A 21,075-nucleotide genomic window follows, 5' to 3' on the forward strand; every position below is an offset into this window, starting at 1 on the left:
TAGTCCAAAGCGTCACAAAGCAAAACCGAACAAGAGAGTTCTATGTCACAGAAGTAGGATGGAACAAGGTAGACATTTTAGGGACACCATAATAAATCTGCATTGAAGGGGGCAGCAGCACAGTTGGTGATGCCTGTTCTCCCAGACACTGTCAGTCACTTCAGTGAGACCCACCTGTTGTTTTCTAAAACCGGTCACAAGTCAGGCACAAAAAAGCTAGACCCAGCATTACACAAACAAAAAGATTCTACTCTCTTCATTATATAACAATTTTATTTAATAGCTTAACCCATGAAGTATATAATTTCATTATAAACTCAAATGAAAAACAAATGCTGGGTTTGAAGAGGCTTAGGAAATAACTCCTTTTTGTAATAATGTCCAGAGTTAAGAATAAACATTTTCTCCTGGGCCAAAAGTCTCTGGAACCTATTCAGCCTCTGCTGCCTCTTTGCCTTCTCCACATTCAAACCGCACGAAGTCTACTACAGACACCCCTTGGGGCTGCACATACTGTCCCAGTGTGATGGAGGGATCCAGCAAGTACGGCTGGGACAGCATCTTGGTTTCTGCCTCTCCCCCAGGCTCATCGTCCAGGGAGCCAACAGAGAGAGGAGCCATGCCCACCACATGCTGCCCAAGGCGGCGGCCAAGGTCTTCAAGGTTTGCTTTCTGCTCAGACGTCTCGCAGATGACCAGGGCCCCATACTTCCCCAGAAGCAGGTTGTGGAGCGAGGGACTGTGCACTGCCCCATGGACATAAGAGCCAACATAGAACCCAGCTGGCACCTTCACCCATGCAGCTCGTTTAAGAATCATGTTTTCTCCCAGCTTCCCTGTGAGAGAGCAAAAACAAAAAACACACTTCTAGAATATGATGCTCGTGGTAGTACCAAAATATGCACAGAAGCAGCCAAGTCTTGGAGACGGTCCTCCGCATCTACACCGTGGATGTGCCACAGAGGGAGAGATACCATTTTCAGTGTAAACAGGAAAAGGGGTGTGGGGGGAGAGGGTGGGAGAAATGGAGTGAACACCAACTAGGCGCCATGCTGGTATTCAGAAACACAGGCTCTGGTGTCACACATATTCTGGGCGCGGGTCTCAGTTCTGCCTCTCACTGGCTTCGACCTTAGGCAAGTAACTTAATGATATAACCCCATAATTCATCAAGCCTTCATTTTCTCTTCTGTAAAATGGAGAGGATGCCACTTAAATAACCTGAAAACAGGGTTATTGGGAGAAATAAATAAGATGTGTAAAAGAACTTATTACAGTATCTGCACATAGTGAGTGCTCTAATCTGGCTATCATCACTACCTTAAACTCAGGCTTAGGGAGCTTAAGGAAGCTGCCTAAGGCTACAGAGCTAATGTATGGCAGAGCTGGAATTAAAATTCAGATCTAGGGACTTCCCTGGAGGTCCAGTGGTTAAGACTTCGCCTGCCAATGCAGGGGGTGCAGGTTCAATCCCTGGTCGGGGAGCTAAGATCCCACATGCCTCATAGCCAAAAAACAAAAATGTCAAACAGGGCTTCCCTGGTGGCACAGTGGTTGAGAGTCCGCCTGCTGATGCAGGGGACACGGGTTCGTGCCCCGGTCCGGGAAGATCCCACATGCCGCGGAGCGGCTGGGCCCGTGAGCCATGGCCGCTGAGCCTGTGCGTCCGGAGCCTGTGCTCCGCAATGGGAGAGGCCACGACAGTGAGAGGCCCGCGTACCACACACACAAAAAAAAAAGTCAAACAGAAGCAATACTGTAACAAATTCAATAAAGACTTTAAAAATGATCCATATCAAACAAAAATCTTAAAAAAAACAAAAAAACAAAAATAACCCCCTCAGATCTGACTCCAAACCAATTGTGTTTTTTCCCCACCAAATCATCATCCCTCCCAAAAACCACTATAACTGACACAGACAACTCCTGATCATCCACTGTATCAGGAAAAAGTCCAAAACTAAAAGCCCCAGAAAATCCAAAGCCCTGTGTCATATGGTGGTTTCAGCTTCCCCTCATCAAAAATTAAAAGATAATATTTTCAGAGTTATTTATAAGAACCAAAAACAGATTCTAGGATGCTATCCCCTCTAACACAAGTCCAAAGAAGCCAAAAGGTAGGTAGGGGTAGGAGAATAGACAAAGGGGTCTGGGTAAATATCCCTGAATTAGCCATTGTTATAACTAAAAGTCATAAAAGGGAAGTATCCAGAAACCAAAAGGAATCTTAAAACAGCTCAAAGCATCTACCCAATAGTTAATTCCCAGAAACTGGCAAGGCTGAAACACCCAATTCTTCCAGAATTTCTTAATAAGTTCCATACACGGCTGTCTATCTAGTTTTTCAACCATGACTCACTGAAACATCATACATACTTCAAGATGACCTGATAAAAACAGAATTGATGCCCTGACTGGAAACATCAGATGAGCAGTAAATTCCCAGCAAGCTCCAACCCCAGCCGTACCTCCCTCCTTCCATCAAGGACATGTACGAAGAAGGCAAAATCCCTACTACTCCCACTGCCAATGATCCAGATACGGCTCCTATAGCCAGTGGTTCTGAAAGAATGTACCTTCACAAATTCAGGATCAGATTTTTTTTTTAAGAGAGGACAAATTCCTAAACATGATGCCCTGAAATACTCCGGGATCCCTTCATAACGAAGATGAAATGACCTCTGACAGACTATTTCCTTCATAGTGTACAGAGAGGTAGTCAACCGGAGGTCAAAAGGCCATCTCTGCCTAAAGACATGCTTTGTTTGGTCAGCACAGTGATGCCTACTAATTTTAAGCAGTTGCAAACAGCTAGAAACTAAATTTTTTTTCATACAAATCCAAATTCTTTTAAAGGAATTTAAAAATTCTGATGACACTGGGATCCCATTTCCCTCAAAGTAATAACAGGTGGCTTGGTAATGGTTTTCTTCAGCAGAGTGTGAGCTTTTCAGGGTGTCCACTGCTCACTAATATCTAACATACAACCCACCTCTCGCAATCAGATTATCAGACCCTTGAAGGAACTTGACCTTGTAATTCTTGATCTAGATTTGGAGGAATACCAAAGATACCAGGAGATCCAGTTATCAATCTCCAGTTTCCAGATCCTTACAAATACTCACCAATTGCTAAGGCCAGCTGATCCCTGAGACAGCCTTCTCTCTCACGCCCAGCTGGAAGTTCAGAGAGCTCAGAGGAATTCAAGAAGCCCTAAGTGCACAAAGAAAATGAACACGCGTCAGTCTGTATAATTAAAATTACCAAGAGACTAAGCAAAAATATAGTCTGTTTCTCAGAAAATGATTTAAGACAACTAAGTATAAATAGACACTGTTTTCATTAAGCCAAGAACGTTAAAAATTGCTAAGCGCTCCACCCCCAATGCCATCCCAATCTCTGGCCTAACTTCTTAGAATGCAGTTTCCTAGAAATCAGAAACAATATTTTCATACAATCATAAAATGTTGAAACTAAAAGGTTTGTAGATTGTTGGTAGGAATGAAAAATGGTGCAAATCCAATGGCAGGGAATTGGACAATAGCTAACAAAACTACATACACTTTTAAAAAAATAAATAAAATAAAAAAACAAAACAAAAAAAAACTACATACACTTTTATCCTTTGACCCTGCAATCCTATTTCTAGAAATTTACTCTAATACACTTCCAACAATACAAAAGTACATAGGCACAAAGTTATTCATTGAGCAATTATTTCTAATCGTAAAATACTGGGAAGTCTAAATGTCCAAACAGGCAGAGTCTGGCTGAATAAACCACAGTACTGTCACAAAATGGAATACTATGCAGCTGGAAAAAGAGAGAGAAAAAAAGATGGTCTCCATGAGCTGCTATGGAGTATTTCCAGGATATATTAAGTGAAAAAAGCAAATTAAAAGAATACATACATATTATACCAACACTTGTGTAATAAATATTTGTGTAAATATGCTTATTTTTGCAAAAAGGATAACCTGAAATTAGTGGAGATGGTTATCCACAGGAGTGGACAGGAATGGGGTGGAAGGGAGAGGAGGGAAGTAAGACTTGTGTATGTGGCTGGGGGAGGGGGGAGGAGAGTTTTAACTTCCAGAACCTTGTTAATGTTTTACATATTCAAAAATAAAATTAGGGGCTTCCCTGGTGGCGCAGTGGTTGAGAGTCTGCCTGCCAATGCAGGGTACATGGGTTCGTGCCCCAGTCCGGGAAGTTCCCACATGCTGCAGAGCGGCTGGGCCCGTGAGCCATGGCCGCTGGGCCTGCATGTCCGGAGCCTGTGCTCCGCAACGGGAGAGGCCACAACAGTGAGAGGCCCACATACCGCAACAAAACAAAACAAAACAAAACAAACCACAAAAATAAAATTAAATTAACAAGGATTGGGGGTGAAAACAAACATTGACTAAACAGAAACAGAGATTCTAACTGTATTTCAAAGGAATAACACAATCTCAAAAGGGGGAAAAAAACTAATCCAAGTTACTTTCGATACAATCCTTTGGCCACATAACTTCAAAGTAAGGACAAAAAGAACATCAAAGAAATCCTGAACTCCTTAGTAGGTTTGTTATTTGCAGCGGTCAGGGGTAGTAACTCTGAAACAAAGTGTGTACCCTACAGAGAGTAAATAAGCAAACATACTGAAATTGCTAGAAGCCAGTGTATTCACTATGAGAGAAGGAAGGTACAAATACAGAAAGGGGGAAGAAAAGAAAGAAGCCTGTGGTGCAAGATTAGAACCGAAACGTACACACACACACACATTTCCTAGCTCTGCTGAAAGAGCAGAGCAGCAATGACATCTCAGTAGAATTAAGCATACCTAATGCTGCCCAGATCTTGGTTTCTAAAAACCATTCCCCCACCAGAAAGGATCAGGACCCCTTGGAGAAGTTGCCAATCCCATGGCTGGGGCAAGGAAAGTATGACATAAACCCAGAATACTCTGTTATGCCAAAAAGTACGGAAATAGTCAGAAAATAATAAGGCCATACCAAAAAGACAATGGAGCCAGCTTGCATAGGCTTGGCTTAAACTTGCCAAATCCGGGGATAATTTGAGCATTAAAATGACGAATGGACCCGCGTGCAGCAACAAAGACCCAACGCAGCCGAAAATAAATAAATAAATAAATATATTTTTTTTTAAAAAAGAAAAAGACTAATGGATTGTATAATGAATTGTATAAAAAAAGAATCTATGAGTCAGTGTTGCTACTAAGTAAATCCCTAAATAAAGGGAGAAGGAGATATCTCCTTATTACAATAGAATGCCACCTAATAAAACTAACCCATGTGAAAGAAACTATAAGGGTTAGAAAAATAACCATTATGCAACTATCACAGTAACAACTGGTCCTGACAAGAATCATCAAGAGATGCTAAAACTTTTAGGCACAAGTTTTTTGAGGAACTGGATGTCTACACAGTCTCAAAAAAATCTCCCATACAGATTACTTACTAGTTACAAAAAAGGAACATGGTAAGTTTAGAGTGGAGAAACCTGGCAGATACTACCTTAACCAAGAGATCAAAATTAGCACCATCAATAACAAGACCACAGTCCTAACCCCCTGTGCCTCCTGATGTGATGTTCTGAGAAAAACAGAGGGTAATTTATTTAAGATTCTTATAAAAATCCATATTCTAAGTATGAAGAAACATCAGTTGAACCCAAATTGAAGGACATTCTACACAACTGTCCTGTACCCTTCAAAAATGTCAATGTAATGAAAGACAAAGAAAGGCTGAGGAACAAAGAAAGGAAACCAAACTGACATGGCAACTAATTGCAACACATGCTACTGGACTGGATCCTGGATCACAAGAAAAACTGCTAGTTGCCAAAAACGGAATGTATATTGTATATTATCTAAATAAAAATATTGTATCAATGTTAAAATTCCTGAATGTGATCACTGTACTGTGGTTATATAGGAAAATGTCCTTGTTTTTAGGAGATACATGCTGAAGGGATAAAGGGTTCTAATGTCCGCAACATACTCCCAAAAGGATAAAAAAACAATAGGGATGACGATAATATGAATATAAAAAGTGATAAAGTAAATAAGGCAAAATGTTAACAAATGGTGAATCTAGATAAATTTACTCTCTAGTTTACTGCAGAATACTGGCAACTTTTCTGCAAATTTGAATTTTCTTCAAAATAAAAGTTTTAAAAAGATAAAGCCCAAAAGGAAAAAATTAATAAAGCTAAAAGGGACCAAAGTCCCTTGTTACAGATAATGAAACAGAGGCACAGTAAAGTAAGTGAATAGCTCAGGGTTACAAACAGCTACTGGCAAAGTCAAGATTAGAATTTCTACTTCAAGTGACTCATCTATTCAGTACAATTCTAAAAAATAATCTCAACATAGTTTTCCATGTAATATGACTATTTAATGGCAATAATAATTAACATTTACCACAAGATCTCAAAAGAAAGATAAACAGAAGGAAAAGGGTGGTACTAAACAAAAAAATTGTTGTGAGTAGTTGGTTCATTTTTGCCTTGGCCATAAGGATGGATCAAAGGCGTACTGATACAATTCCTTCCTTGATCCTTCTATAGATAAGAATATGCTTAGTCTCCTAAATTGTGCCTTCTCCAGTATCTATATTTAGAAATCCTTTCCTCAGGCCATTCTAGATTTCTGAACACAAAGCTTCACCTGATTTATGGACTGTATTGCACTGGCATTCATTCATTCATTCAACAGAGCCCCTAGCAAGTGCTGGGCCCACTCCTCATGCACCAGAGACACACTAGTGAAAAGACAAACCTCCTGCCTTATGAAGCTTACATTCTATTGGGGAAGGCAAATGAGAAATAAATAAATTAAAATGTAATATATAAGAACGATAACAACAAATTTTAAATGAAGCAAAATAAGGGGATAGAGCAATAGGAGGAAGGTACTCCTCTCCAGAGAGATAACATTTAAGCAGAAACATAAAATAAGGAAGTGAGACATGAGAATGTCTGAAAAAATGGAATAGCAAAGACCCTAAGAGGGGAGGAACAAATCCAGCATGTTGGAGACAACCCCCAAACTCACTTTACTATATGTAGACAGTTGATCCTTTAGGCTCTGACAATGCAACAGGGTTCCCAGGGCTACTTGCTGGACCAATTGTTGAAATTTTAAATTTCTGGAAACAAAATCTGTCTCACAGTTCACCTGTGGGAAGAAATTGATGTTGCTGTATAAGCTGTTTACTAATAGTCTCCAAAAATGCCTTAAAGCAAGGTATTGGTAATACAGGCAGCAGACGCAACAAAACAGAAATAAATGTCTCTAAGATTAAATCCACAGTTCCTCTACTAGCTTGAGGCCAGAAACTGAATGAAGTGATTCCTGCTGTGCCAATGAGTTAGCAATAACCTGTGCATTCACAGGACGGTTCCATAACGTCCCCCAAAGGATTCACTACAAGTTCACCACCTGCCTGTGGCACATGCCATAATCGCCTCATTCCCTAGGCTCCTCCAATGCCAAACCACTTTTATCAGCTTGTTTATCTCTTCTCTCGCTCTAGACTAATCCACACCTGATTCTTCACCAGCTGGGCCCCTAAACCTCCTCTAAAACAGCTGCTTGCTGTTCATCATCTAATTAGTCTAATTCCTAGCTTTAAAATCTAACTATTCCAGGAAACAATCAGTGACGAGGTGTAAGGCCACAATTGACTCACATTTAGGAATAACAGTCTACACTACTAGGCCTTTTCTCACCCACAACCTGTGCATTTCTATACTTAAATGAATCCATAGCTAGTAACTGCGGTCTCACGGGCTTAATTCTAACTAGCTTTTATGGTTCTCAAACACCTCTTCTTTAAGAATGCAAAGGGTCTACCACAAAGCCTACACCCAAGGGACAGCTGTTCCTGGCATCTGGAACTCTGACAACTCACCTCTACTAACACAGTCGTGTTTCCTTCCTGCAGCAGCCCAATCAGACCTTCTTTGGTCTTCCTGCCATGGAGCCTGGCAGCTTTACTCCAGCCCTCCTTCTGGGCCTGTTTGTGGAGCCAGCTCTCTGCCTATAAATAAAAAAGATAAAAGGCAGATGACAAAGGCACAAAATTTAGAACAGAATGGGGCTCTAAAATACCTCAGGTTCCCCAGTTCTTTCTCCTTCCCCTCAGCCCTACAAGAGAAACTAATCTATCATTTATTGGCAGCCTACCACTAAATGACAAACAGTGGGCATTGTGCCTGGTGTTTTGAATAAGTTTAATCTTCACAACAACTCTATGGGGAAGATAGTACTATTTTCTTTATATAAAAAAAACCAATGCAACTCTGAAATATTAAGTAAGGTGTCCAAGGTCACAGGATTAGTGTGAGGATACCACGATTTGGGTCTTAGTCGTCGGTCTGACTCCAAAGCTCCCACGAGCCCTTTCAGCCCCAAGCAGCAGGAAACCTCATAGCAGCCTTGCATGGAATAGTTTCTTAGCCCTGCGACCCTGAGTCAATTGCTTCGAAATAGGTAAGAGTCAATGGGTGAGACTGTCATTGAAGTCAGAATCCTATCTAGGACTCTATCGTTATGGATCACTGGGCAGCAGATCTGACTTCTACGCGACCTCCCAAACGCACTGGGGTCGGGCCCCAGTACCCCACTCCCACCCCCGCGCCTGCTCCCCTCTACTTCCTCTCCCACACCTGTTTGAGATCCCTGCCACAAGTCTCCAGAGCCTTCTTGCAGTTTACAAAGGAGTAGCCCGTTCTCCGCCGCAGCTTCATGAGGAGCTCCTTGCTGGAAGCCGAGGAGGACAGCCAGGGCCCAGCGTGAAATGTATGCCACGGCTGGGGCGACTGAAGCAGAAGGGGCCCCACCTGGAGGGAGTAAGAAAGCATGAGAAGCAGGAAGCAGCAAGGAACTCGTGGGGTGGGAGCACGTCGGCCGGGAGGCGACCTTAGTAGAGACAGACCCAGGGGGTTGGGGAAAGGCAGCGCCCGGACGCTGCACCATGAAGAGGGACTGAGGTGCGGGGAAGGGGGAGATGGAGCCGAACGCAGCCAGCGGAAGGGGAGTGAGCGTGCCCGGCGCACGGGAGACCTGCAAGGAAGGCAGAACGGGGCCAGGACCAAGAGCACTCACTGGGCAGCTCCCGGCCCGCGCGACCAAACAGAGGCGCAGTGAGCGCAGCAGCGACATCTTTCCGGGGACCGTACGCTGTTGCCGCACCCGTGAGGCCACGGGCCTACGGCGTAGCGGCGGGGCCAAAATTCTCCACCGGAACGCGCCAAGAGGAGATGGCGCCACCTGCTGTCCGGGGGGTGCATTCGCCTCCTCTACTTGGCGTATTGAGACTACATTTCACAAGGGAATTACCCCCCCCGCAGGTAAAATAACAGAAAGCATGAGACAGAAGTGTCACAAAATAACAATACAAGACACGTGGTAACACTTCATGTTTATTTCCAATGTACTTCATATTCATTATCCATTTATGACTCATGACAAACTTGTGAGGTAGTTGGGTGAGGTTCAGAAGTTTGGCCAAGGTCACACAGGGAGGAGGAGTAAATATTTGTTGAACGAACAAAAATATTTGATGAACACCAACTGTGTGCCAGGAACCATAGCCCTGCCCTCCAAGGTAATCTAATGGTGAGAAAATAGGGAGCAGACAAATGATCACACGAGACAAGGTAAGCCTCACAAGACGAACAGTTAGTTAAAGCGTCTCAAGGGAGAAAGAAATCACATTCAAACAGGAGGCTCAGGAAAAGCTTTCTTCAGGAGAGAAGCTAAGAATAATGAAGAGTTTGAGAGGTAGAAATAGCCCTTCCAGGCAGGGAATCATCAAAAAGAATGAAGGAAGAAGCCAGGGAATCTTGGTGTGGATTTAGGGAACAAAGAGTAGACCTTTTGTAATTTGGCCAGAGGTTGCCATACATGTAGGAGACCAGTAGGAAATGAAGTAGCAGGATAATCTGGGATCACACGGGACACACTGAGTACCAAGCAGAAGAGCTTATTCTTGCTTCTGTTGGGCAGCAGCAGAAGCTAATCAGAGCTGATTTTGGATGATCACCAGAGTTTACAAAATGGTTTGAAGGGGAGTGAATGGAGGCCAGGAGGCCCCAGGAGGTGATGTGTGGCCCAAGGAGTAAGTCAGGAGAGCCCCCATCAGAGGCCCCACAGTGGGAGGAGAAAAGAGGTGAAGGCAAAACACATTAGGAAGGAAGGACTGATTGGGACTGGAAACCTAAAGAAAAATCAAAGAGAACCTGGTACTTAGTGATCAGGGGTCCAACTCCAAAAAGAGTGAAGGAGCTATGGTCCAAAGAACAGCTCTGCTGCCTATCCCCAACTTCAGGGCTGGGAGGACTTAACCCAGTTAGAGCCATGGTTCCACCAGACTATCTCTAGAAGCAAGAAGTGGGTGGTCGGAGTTTTCTTGCTTCCCAGCCCCCCAGTAAAAGCCCGAGTTCTCTGGATGCAGAAGAGATCTTTAATGCTTATTTATTTTCCTTTTTTTTTTTTTTTTTTTTTTTTTGCTGTACGCGGGCCTCTCACTGCTGTGGCCTCTCCCGCTGCGGAGCACAGGCTCAGGACGCGCAGGCCCAGCGGCCATGGCTCACGAGCCCAGCCGCTCCACGGCATGTGGGACCTTCCCGGACCGGGGGCACGAACCCGCGTCCCCTGCATCGGCAGGCAGACTCTCAACCATTGCGCCACCAGGGAAGCCCTATTTTCCTTTTTAAAAAATTCCAGTAGAATCTGGGGGAAAAAAATCCATTCTGTATAAAAAGACAACAGCAGGACTAGATGGGATCATGACTGTCTCTCTGCAGCCACTGTTCACACATCCCACTTACCTCCCCTTCCCGTAAAATCCTGGATACCCTCCCATCTTCCACTGCTGAGAACAGGAACTGGGAATTTCCTTTGCACTCTAGCCCGGTACAGCTAGGGCTCTAGTATTCCTAGCACATAGCACCTCCCTGCACCTGCCCAAGAGTATCTCAGGAAGCAAAAAGGGAAGGAGGAAAGACAGAGGCAAGGGAAATCCATCGTTTTTGGTCCTTATGTTTACGGCTCTGGACATATGGCAGTTCCTTCATTAGAACAAGGTGTTCAGAGGAGCAGAAGGGTGACATCAAGCAGGTCTTGGTCCCCTGTGCCTGGCCCTATAGATGTTAACATTCTCATTCTCATCCCGCTTGGCCAGCTCCAGTTGGAAATGCTGGGGCAGGAGATGCTGAAAGAAGCTCTCTGTCCCGTGCTCCTCTCTCATCTTGGAAGCCAGATAGATGGTGCCATGGGGCCCGCACAGGTGTTGGAGGGTCCCCAGCAGCAGTGGGAAGGTGGGCTCCAGATACACGATATCAGCCCCCAGCACCAGGTCATAGTCTCCAGGGAAGACATGCTGGTCAATCCCCCAGGACAAGGCGCGGACCTGGGCCCGGCCTCCAGCCGGCACATTGGCCTGGACGTTGCCCTGGATCTGTTCTAGGACCAGGGGCAGGTCAGTGATGGTAACATCCCCCCCTGAGAGAGAGGAAGGAGGAGAAAGGCAAGTCAGAGGGACCAACCAAGGGGTTTCGGCTCCTGCCCAGAAGGTGCAGGGACCTCAGGGCTTAGAGGATAATGTTTGGACAGCCCAAAGTCCACACTTTGAATTTTAGTTGCCCTAACCTCAACCTCAGCCATCTCATTACTCTACATTCTACAACATCAACATTCTCTCTAAGCTAATCTTCAACCTCTCTGCCCAACACACGACAATTAGATGTCAGCAGAAGCCTGGGCAGGACTAAGCTGGAGGTGGGCTGCACACCCACCCCTTACTGACACAAACCAGTCCTCATGGATCTGGAAAGCTTCCCAGAAGACATAACCTCAGCAAGCCTTAAAGGACAAGGAGGAGTTAGTCAAGTGGAGCTTCCCAAGCAGAGATCAGAGAGTACAAAGGCCTGGTTGGGAGAGAGCACACTGTATTCAAGGAAGGCTGGATCTCAGAGGATGTGGAAGGGAAGAGAAAAGTGTCAAAACAGGAGAGTACAGAGGAAAATGATTATGACATGCTAAGGAGATTCAGGCTTGATCCCGAGAGCAATAGGTTTTAAGGGCAGAAGCAGAGGGTGAAGATGATTAGATTAGGACTTCAGAAAGCTTCGTTCATGCAGTAAATATATTTATTGAGCATCTACTAAGTTCTGGGGGTACAGGCATGAGTAAAACAAAACCTTGGCCTTCCTTGAGTTCTGTTATAGAGGTAGAGACAAATGAGGTAATGCAAAACTATTTAATCACGATCATGGTGATTATTACAGAAAGAGAAAATACTCAGAATTCATTCATTAATATTCATTATGTGCCTCTATGCCAGGTGCTGAGAATACAGCAGTGAACCAATCAGACAAAATCCCTCTGCTCCCGGGGCTTACAGTCTAGTGGCAAGAGACCTACAACAACAAACAAAATGAAACAAACAAAACACTGTAAGTCAGATGGTAATAAATGCTACGCTGAAGCATTAAGCAGGGAAGGAGGATAAGAACTGCTTGAGGGACAGGGCAGGAATGTCATTTTAAATTGGGTAGTTAGGGAAAGCCTCATGGAGCAGATTATGTTTGAGTAAAGACCCGAAGGAAGTGATGGAGCAAACTCTGTGGGTCTCTCAGGTTAAGATGTACCAAATGAGGGACTAGCAAGTGTAAAGACCGTGAGGCAGGAGTGTGCCTGGCAAGTCTAAGGACCAGCAGGAAGGCCAGTAGCTGGAGCAGAGTAAGTGAGAGAAATAATAGTAGGGCCAGATTCTAGGCAGGGCAGCAATGTCTAGGAAATGGGTCAGATCCTGAATATATTTTGAAGGTACAGTCAAGAGGATTTGCTGACAGATTAGATACAAAACACTGGGAGCGGGAGGTTGAGGATGGCTCCAAGATATTTGGCCTGACCAACTAGAAGACTAAGTCGTCATTTATTTAGGTGAGGAAGGCTGCAGGAGGAACAGGTACGGACAGGAAAATCATGAGTGCATTTCTGGGCACATTAAGCTTGAGATGTACATCAGACAACCACAGGAATATATCGAGTAGGTAGCTGATTACACAAACAAATCTGGAGATACAAATGGGAGAGTCATAGAGTCATCAGCATGGAAAGGGCATTTAAAGCCACGAGGTGATGAAACTGCTTGGAAGTGAGTGTAGACAGAAAAGGGGAGGGGTCAGAGGACAGCTCCTGAACCCTGGCGCGCTCAGACTTTAAGTTGTGAAGAAGAACAGGAACCAACAAAGGAGAATGGAACAAATGCCAGCGAGGTGGGTGCCCTGGAAGCCAAAGGAGGGAGAGACAAACACTGCCAAGTCCAGTAAGGTGGGCTCATAACTGACTCTTGTACTTAACAACATGGAGTCAGAAGTGAGGCTCACAGCCTTTCTGGAGCAACTGGAGTGGAGGGGGCAGGCTGGGCTGGGGAGGGGGGTAGAATCTAGAATGGAATTGAGGAAACAATAGGAAGAGAGGAATGACAATGAGCATTAACTCTTTTGAGTTTTGTCATAAAGAAGAGCAGAGAAATGGAGTGGGAACTGGAGGGATGTGTAGGATCAAGAGTTTTCTCTGATAGGAGACATTACAGCCTATTTAGGTGCATAATACACACAAACACACATATGGAATGATCCCGAGAGAAGGGAAAACGGATAATGCAGGAGAGGTGGTGGAGCAGGGTGTTTGCAGGAACAATGTCTTTAGGTAGATGAGAAGGTTTGGGGTCTCATGACACACACTTGACCTTAACTAGGAGCACAGCACGTCTGCCATGGTAACAGGAGAGAAGGCAGTGCAGACAGACACAGACACAGCTGGGGAAGAGATGCTGTGATAAGAACATGTGGATATCTGCTATGAGAAAACAGAAGCGATCAGAAGAGCTAGGAAACAAAGTCATCAGCTGAGGAGACATTTGGAAGTTTGAAGGGCAAAAAGATAAGAAACAAGATGTTTAGGAGAGCAGAAGAATAAGTGGGTGAGGGCAGGGTAAGAGGCTAGCTGGGCAGCGCTTAAGGACGCATCTGAGGATAGTGACAACAAATTTAAAATGAAACCAGGGACCTCCCTGGCGGTCCAGTGGTTAGGACTCTGTGCTTCCACTGCAGGGGTCACGGGTTGGGGAACTAAGATCTTGCATGCTGCGAGGAGCAGCCAAAATAAATAAATAAAATAAAACCAGTCAACACAGTTGTATATTATACTAGGAGGGCCTGGGGGTGGGAGTGTCCAGGAGGCTTTCCCTTGGTAGTGATGTTTGAGCTGAGCGCTGAAGAAGGCATATGCATTAACCAGGTGGTACAAGGGTTCCAGACATAGAGTGCAGCCAGTGTGAAGGCTCCAAGGAAGGGGACATCGAGATAGGCTTGAGGAACTGATAGGAGGGCACTAGGTAGCACAAGGAGTACAAGAGGGAGAGGGAGAGGCAGAGAAAGAGGCTAGAGGGAGACGCAGGGCCTTGGAGGCCATGCCAAACGGGTTAGTTCTATCCTGAAAGCAGCAAGAAGCCATTGAAAGATGGGGAAGAGATGCCGAAAGATCACTCTGCCAGTCGGGTGGAATGGGCAGAGGTCTAGGTGTGGGCAAGGGGTAGAAGCAGGAAGACCATTTTGACTAATTGTAGCCTTCTAGGCAAGTGATGGTGACAAGGACTGGGGAGCCATCAGTGTGGATGGAAAAACAGGAGATTCAAGAGATTATTAGGAGATAAATTCGTGGGACTTGGATAATGGAGTTGGGGGTGAGAAAAAGGAACGTGTCAATTGTGGGTCTAGATGTCCCACTGGGTGGATGGTAATTTGATTCACTGAGATGGGGAAGGCTGAGGGAGAAACAGGTTTGGTGGCGGAAGAGCACAATATCTAGTTTGGGCAAGCCAAACTTCCCCATAGGGAAGCTCGAAGACACTTGTGAAAATCCAGGGAAAAGATGGCAGTGGCCTGAGCTAGAGATGGAGGGAAGAGGAATAGAGAACTCGGGAAGTACTAAGTTCACATGACCCAAAGGACTCATTGATTGCCAGGATGAGAGGGGAGAGGGCAACAGATGAGAATGACACCCAGATTTCCGACTTGGCAGCAGAATAGGGAGCAAAAGAAGGAGAAGCCAGTCTGGGAGCAAGTGAAAGGTGTTTCCATCCATATTACACCCATTTTTCTCCCATTTTAGCATATCTGCCCACTTCTCATCCACCCATTCCTTCATGGAAAGCTGCTGTTGACACTCCCTCGGTTCTTTCTGAGCCTGCTATGTTCATATTCCTCATCTGACAGAGCTTCTCCCTGATGGGTTCCCAGAGAGTCAAGGGAGACACGGCCAGAGCATGTCCACTGGCTCTGCACATACCTCGCCATAGTTCTCATCCAGTAACATCTTCCCCCATCTTCACCACTAGACCATAAACTCCTTGGGGAGAGGAAATCTATCTTACTCATTGTTGTATCCCAATACCTAGCATGATTCTTGGCACATAGGGGACTCCAAATACATGTTGGCTGGATGAATAGAAGAAAGAATGCCTGCCTCTGGGAAGACTTCCCTGAATGTGTTTCGTGTTATGTCCCTATGAACAAGGACATGTTAATTTGCATTCCTAGGGAGATGACATCATAAGTGTTTTTAAAGGAACGTTTTCGGTGTGAAGTTTTGCCTGCCCGTTAGATTATAAACTAAGGAACCGTTTCCTTTGTAGTTTTTGGTTCTTGACAAAAATGGAGCAAAATTTTCCTTACCTTTTCCTTTCCCAAGTCTGCAGTGCCTAATTCCTACCCCACTTCCCACAAAACACACCCTAACCCTCAGAAACTCATAAGCTTGTTCCTCCCAAGCAATGAAATCCTAAAGAATCAAAAATATATTCACAATGAAGTCATAAAGTACTCATGAGGTTTAATACCTGCAAATTGCTCCCCCTACAGGATATACCTATATATGCATTTTGACAGAAGACCATATATAAAGCAAAGGAGATTTTTCCTTGTAAATATCCATGAAATCACAAAGAGCAAAAAGGTAGGAAAAACTCCTTCTACTAAGGCCTGCCCGATTTTTATTCCTTGCCCCCAAATTAACCACCTTGGGTGCTCTGACAGCCCATCAGCGCTGTCTGGCACACAGGAGCAAGTAGGGGCACACACACGAAAAAAGTTAGAAAGAAGGGACTAGGCTGGTTCCAAACCATTCCCCTCTCCCAAGAATACAGGAAGTGACAACTTCTCCACATCCCCGTCCTCCCCCCCACCCCCTCCCACCGCAAAGCTCACGCACCCTGCAGCGCTGCCAAGATACCCACGATGCCCGTCCCAGCGCCCAGTTCGATCACTTTCTTGCCTCGGAAATCCACATTCTGACTCTCGAAATAGTTGCACAGGCTTAGAGCCTACGGGAGAAAAGAGAGAAAAGATAAGACTGCAGCGGGGATTGGCTCCATATGGGAAAGCGAGAGTCCGGGGTCTGACCTTCCGCGGACCCTAGCCCAGGGCCGCTCACTCCTCACCGCGTCCCACACGTGAGCTGCCACCCCGAGGCGGGACCCGAAGTTCTCCGTGATGCTCAGCACGTGACCACAGAAATAGAACCGGCTTTTCTTCGAGTAGGAGTCGGCGAAGAGTCTGACCTCCCGTGGGAACACGGATTCGGGCTCTGATTCAGGATCTGGGCGGGGATCCGCCATCTGGCCGCGAGAGTGCCGGGTCGCCGGCCAGCGCTCGGATCCCGGATCTGAAGCGGCGTGGGGGTTGAGGACCGCGGGCCGTCTCGGCTGCCCAGTGGCACCGAGCCCCACCTCCCCGAGTTTGCCCTCCTCCCTCCAGTTTGACTTCCTGGAGGTGGAATGAGGAGCTGCCTCCCTAGCTCCGGTCCCCAGCGCACACACGATGGGACTCACGCCGCACCACGGGGGTCAGACCCGGTCGACTGCTCGGAGAGCGGGAGAAGGGGAGAGGAGGGAGGATTAACTCACCGTAGGAAGCGGGGTCCCTGGACCCCTCTCACCTGCGGGGTGCACGGGGGCCTGCAACCGGGGTGGTAACCCAGACCAAACAGAAGCAGGCTAAGGAAAGAGGCTGGGTGGGGTCTGGCCTTGCCAGCCCAGTTAAAGACCAGCGGCCCGGAGGCGCCCTCCCGCGCGGCCCCTCTGCGTTCCTCCCTGCCCAGCCCATTAGAATTCACTCCTGGAGCTTTAAGGGGTGGGCTCTGCTCACTACGTGCCTTCGTGCGTCATTCTCGTGCGCCCTGAGCCTCGGTCGTGGTCCACGTGGGTTCGGTGGATAAACCCGGGCTGGGGATCATGGCGGGAACAGAGACTGGGGACGCCGCAGCAGGAGCCGAGGCCCCTCAGCCTCAGAAGCGCTACTATCGGCAGCGGGCTCACTCCAACCCCATGGCGGACCATACGCTGCGCTAGTGAGTGAGCAGGGCAGGGGCGAGCGGGGGAGGGAGAGTAGGGCAGAATTCTCAGAGTAGCCGGGAAAAGCGATTGTGCTGCGACGGTTGGAGGGTTTAGGGTAGGCTCGGGAGGATCAGCTGGGTGACGTCAGTTTGCGGAGGGTGGGTCTGGGAGATTGGGCAGAGGGCGGAGTTGGCGGGTTGGGAGGGGGCGTGGCGTTCTGGCCGAAGGCTGGTTAGGGTTGCAAGTCTGGGAAGAGAAAGAAATTGTTACCGAGACTAGAGTAATGGAGGCCGAATGTCGTTTCCATCTTTCAGTTTCATCTGTGGGATTTAAAAAAAGACAAACTTGGGGGGAGGGATTAATTGGGAGATTAGAATTGACATATGCACTACTATATATATGAAGTAGGTAACTAATAAGAGCCTACTGTATAGCACAGGGAACTCTACTCGATACTCTGTAATGACCTATATGGAGAAAGAATCTAAAAAAGAGTGGATATATGTATATGTATAACTGATTCACTTTGCTGTACAGCAGAAACTTACACAACATTGTAAATCAACTATACTCCAATAAAAATTAATTTTAAAAGAAGACAAACTTATACACAATCTGCCCACACCTTACTCCATCCTCTTCCCGCAGAGAACTTCAACAAAGCCAAGTCCCTATGCCTTAGGAAGCCAGCCTCTGGGACAAGGGGAACTTGAGCCCCAGAAAGGAGAGCCGCGCAGCCAGAGTCACATCAACTCTGGAAATGGAGACAGGCAGATCAGCAATAATGGACCACTTGATAGGCCTATGATTCACACTGGGAGGTTAAGGGTGGTTTCCATTGTGCTTCCTAGAGGCCAAAGGGCCCGCTCTGACAGAATTTTTGAGAAAGCCTCCTCTCATCCATCTCCCACCCTCACCCATCCACCCACACACACAGTACTGCTTCTGCAATGGTATGACCAACCTTCTCATGTTTCTCACGTCTTCTCTCCAATAGCCCTGTGAAGCCAGAGGACATGGATTGGTCTGAGCTATACCCAGAGTTCTTTGCTCCACTGACTCAAAATCAGAGCCACGATGACCCAAAAGATAAGAAAGAAAAGAGAGCTGAAGCCCAAGTGGAGTTTGCAGACATAGGCTGTGGCTATGGCGGCCTCTTAGGTAACACTCTGGCCCTTTCTCTGGAGCAAGGAGAGGCAACGCCTAGGTTCTGCCAACTCAGCAGGTTTGGGGCGGGGGCATAGTTGGCCTTTCCCCTTCGGACCAGACATTGGTGCTGTGACATCAGTGTGGAGAACCTCCACTTTCCCTCCACTCTGGGTCTGTGGCCTTTGCCCTGGAGAAGGGAGGGGGCTGCCTCAAAGCCTCTTAGAAATTGGGTTGTCTTGTCTGGCCCTGCCCCTGGCCCCAGTCCCTACGTGAGCCATTTCACCTGCCAGGTGCCGGGTCAGTGAGCTGGTCAGCACAAGCGTCAGAGATTAGTCGCTGTGGCCAGTGATCCTGAACTGTCTTTCTCAGGGATTCCACCACCACCCCTCCCCCTCCCCCCTTCCTCACCAGAACTCATTCCTTCTCCATGCTCATATTTTCTAATTTCTCTTGTGTTGTCTGTATTGTCCCAGCCATACATGCTGGACCGACTTCTCTGTTTTTAGATCTTCCATAGAAATAACAGCATGACAGAGAGGAAGCTCATGGTACTTGGTGGCGGAAAACCATGGTTCAAGTTCTGATTCTACCTCTTCTTAGCTCTGTGACTTCGGGCGTTTCTGACCCTCAGTTTTCTCATCTTTGCAATTTGCCACAGAATGTAATGAGGATTAAATGAGACATGTGTGAAAACACTGTGAAGACTTTAAAGCACATGCAAAGATACATGTATTCCCAGGCCCTCCCACTTCCAGTCCTGGTGACTTTTTTTGGGTCTCCCGCAGCCCACTCCTACAGCACAGAGCCATCCATACAGGTAGCTCTCTTGCCACACTTGTCATTATTGATTTGGGTAATTGCAGATTGAGGCTTCCTTTCCTGTGTTGACTCCTTTGAATATCCTGCAAGTATGAGGTTGATGATTCCATTCCTATTTCTGTGACCAGTGGAACTGTCACCGCTGTTCCCAGACACGCTGATTCTGGGTCTGGAGATCCGGGTGAAAGTCTCAGATTATGTGCAAGACCGGATTCGGGCCCTACGAGCGGCTCCTGGAGGTGGTTTCCAGAACATCGCCTGTCTCCGTAGCAATGCCATGAAACACCTTCCTAACTTCTTCCGCAAGGGCCAGGTGGGGAGGGGCACCCATGGGTTAGGCTGGTAAGCAGGTGGGGCATGGAGGCCAGGCTCTCACAATCCTGTTGGTGCACGTCTGTCTCACAGCTGACAAAGATGTTCTTCCTCTTCCCTGACCCACATTTCAAGCGGACAAAGCACAAGTGGCGAATCATCAGTCCCACGCTGCTGGCAGAATACGCCTACGTGCTGAGAGTTGGGGTGAGTCGAGAGTGGGAGGGAGGATGGGGTCAGGGACCTAATAAGGGACCTTCCACTAAGAATTCAGTGGGGGTGCATTTAGGACTCACCACCACCCCCGTGATCCTGCTGCTCAGTTGCATGCAGCCCCCCATCTAGGGTGACTTTGCCGTGCAGGGGCTGGTATACACCATAACTGATGTGCTGGAGCTACATGACTGGATGTGCACCCATTTTGAAGGGCACCCCCTGTTTGAGCGCGTGCCTCTGGAGGAGCTGGTAAGTAGGGGGCCTAAGGAAAATTGCAAAGATTTCTGGAAAGGTCCTTTCCAGAGTGGTTCTGTATGCTTTGAATCTAGCTTAATGCCAGGAGGATGGGATGGGTGTCTGGGGACCAGGGCAAGGCCTTATTGAACCCTTCCTTCTCCCAGAGTGAAGATCCCATTGTGGGACATCTGGGCACCTCGACCGAGGAGGGAAAGAAAGTTCTACGCAATGGAGGAAAGAATTTCCCAGCTATCTTCCGACGAATACAGGATCCCACCCTCTAGGCAGTGACCCCCAATCCTACCCTTCCTGATCACTGACTTTGCCTTTGCTGACTTTGCCTTAGTTGGACCCCATCTTCCAGGGACTGGAAAGAAGACTGGGCCCTTGGACCTTCCGAGCTGAGCCTCCTAGGGCTGAGCGGCAACAGTCTCTCAAAGAAGTTGAGGAGCTGCCCAGGGCAGAACCCTGGAGTTCATGACCACCCCTGACTCCTCTCACCTTCTCACCCTTCCAGTGGCAGCAGAAAGCAAAAGCAGCTGACTGGGAAGGTCACAAGACCTTGGACCAGAAGGGATCTTTGGAAGGGAGTGGAATCTTGCTCTCCCTTAGCAGTCCCTTCTCCTGGGATTTCTCCTTCTCAGCTGGAGTGAAGAACGCAGTTCTCCACTGTCCATCTAAACTGCCTTCTAAGCTCAAATCACCTGCCCACTCGTGTTTACTTTGCAGTTCAGGGGGTAACGTGTATGTGTGCACATCCCATGCTGCTGTTTCTCAGGAAAGGCTACAGTGTGTATCACTCCTGTCCTCTCCCTGCCTAAGACTTGACCTGGGGAATCTGTGTTCTGTTTATTGTTACTGTCTCTGGAGATCCTGGGAGGGTGTGGTGGTGGAGACCCTCTCCTTCTTCATGTTGACCTTTGCTTTG

The 21,075-nt window shown here is 46.9% G+C and overlaps 3 protein-coding genes across 15 annotated transcripts in view; 1 reads left to right on the forward strand and 2 right to left on the reverse strand.

The window, feature by feature from the left end:
• TSFM (Ts translation elongation factor, mitochondrial) overlaps window positions 1-9,328 on the reverse strand; it is a 37,386-nt gene extending 28,058 nt beyond the window's left edge. For 8 of the 11 annotated variants that reach the window (XR_009543431.1, XR_009543435.1, XR_009543434.1 and 5 more), the window contains exons 1-5: window positions 9,116-9,328; window positions 8,677-8,850; window positions 7,920-8,048; window positions 7,061-7,183; window positions 3,126-3,213 (exon numbers count right to left, since the gene is read on the reverse strand). Coding sequence is in view for 6 of the 11 variants with exons in the window: in XM_060165708.1 (XP_060021691.1) it covers window positions 3,126-3,213; window positions 7,061-7,183; window positions 7,920-8,048; window positions 8,677-8,850; window positions 9,116-9,172 (571 nt within the window). In the remaining 5 variants the exon portion in view is untranslated. The other 3 variants (XM_060165705.1, XM_060165710.1, XM_060165709.1) reach the window with 3 other exon arrangements.
• Window positions 9,329-9,419: 91 nt separating this feature from the next.
• Window positions 9,420-17,216, reverse strand: EEF1AKMT3 (EEF1A lysine methyltransferase 3). 2 transcript variants are annotated; one of them, XM_060165727.1, is made up of 4 exons: window positions 16,986-17,216; window positions 16,521-16,744; window positions 16,292-16,403; window positions 9,420-11,515 (listed from the first exon to the last, which is right to left on the reverse strand). In XM_060165727.1, the coding sequence occupies exons 2-4, from the start codon at window positions 16,695-16,697 to the stop codon at window positions 11,124-11,126; spliced, it is 681 nt and encodes a 226-aa protein (XP_060021710.1). In that variant the 5' UTR covers window positions 16,698-16,744; window positions 16,986-17,216; the 3' UTR covers window positions 9,420-11,123. The 2 variants fall into 2 exon arrangements, with proteins under 2 accessions (XP_060021710.1, XP_060021709.1); XM_060165726.1 differs by having other exon boundaries at window positions 16,521-17,215.
• Window positions 16,660-20,847, forward strand: METTL1 (methyltransferase 1, tRNA methylguanosine). 2 transcript variants are annotated; one of them, XM_060165713.1, is made up of 6 exons: window positions 16,660-17,428; window positions 18,412-18,575; window positions 19,511-19,695; window positions 19,830-19,901; window positions 20,058-20,159; window positions 20,312-20,847. In XM_060165713.1, the coding sequence occupies exons 1-6, from the start codon at window positions 17,313-17,315 to the stop codon at window positions 20,429-20,431; spliced, it is 759 nt and encodes a 252-aa protein (XP_060021696.1). In that variant the 5' UTR covers window positions 16,660-17,312; the 3' UTR covers window positions 20,432-20,847. The 2 variants fall into 2 exon arrangements, with proteins under 2 accessions (XP_060021696.1, XP_060021695.1); XM_060165712.1 differs by having other exon boundaries at window positions 16,663-17,428; window positions 19,788-19,901.
• The last annotated feature ends 228 nt before the right edge of the window (window positions 20,848-21,075 follow it).

The sequence above is a fragment of the Lagenorhynchus albirostris genome, chromosome 11, assembly GCF_949774975.1.
Source record: "Lagenorhynchus albirostris chromosome 11, mLagAlb1.1, whole genome shotgun sequence".
Taxonomy (NCBI): Eukaryota; Metazoa; Chordata; class Mammalia; order Artiodactyla; family Delphinidae; genus Lagenorhynchus; species Lagenorhynchus albirostris.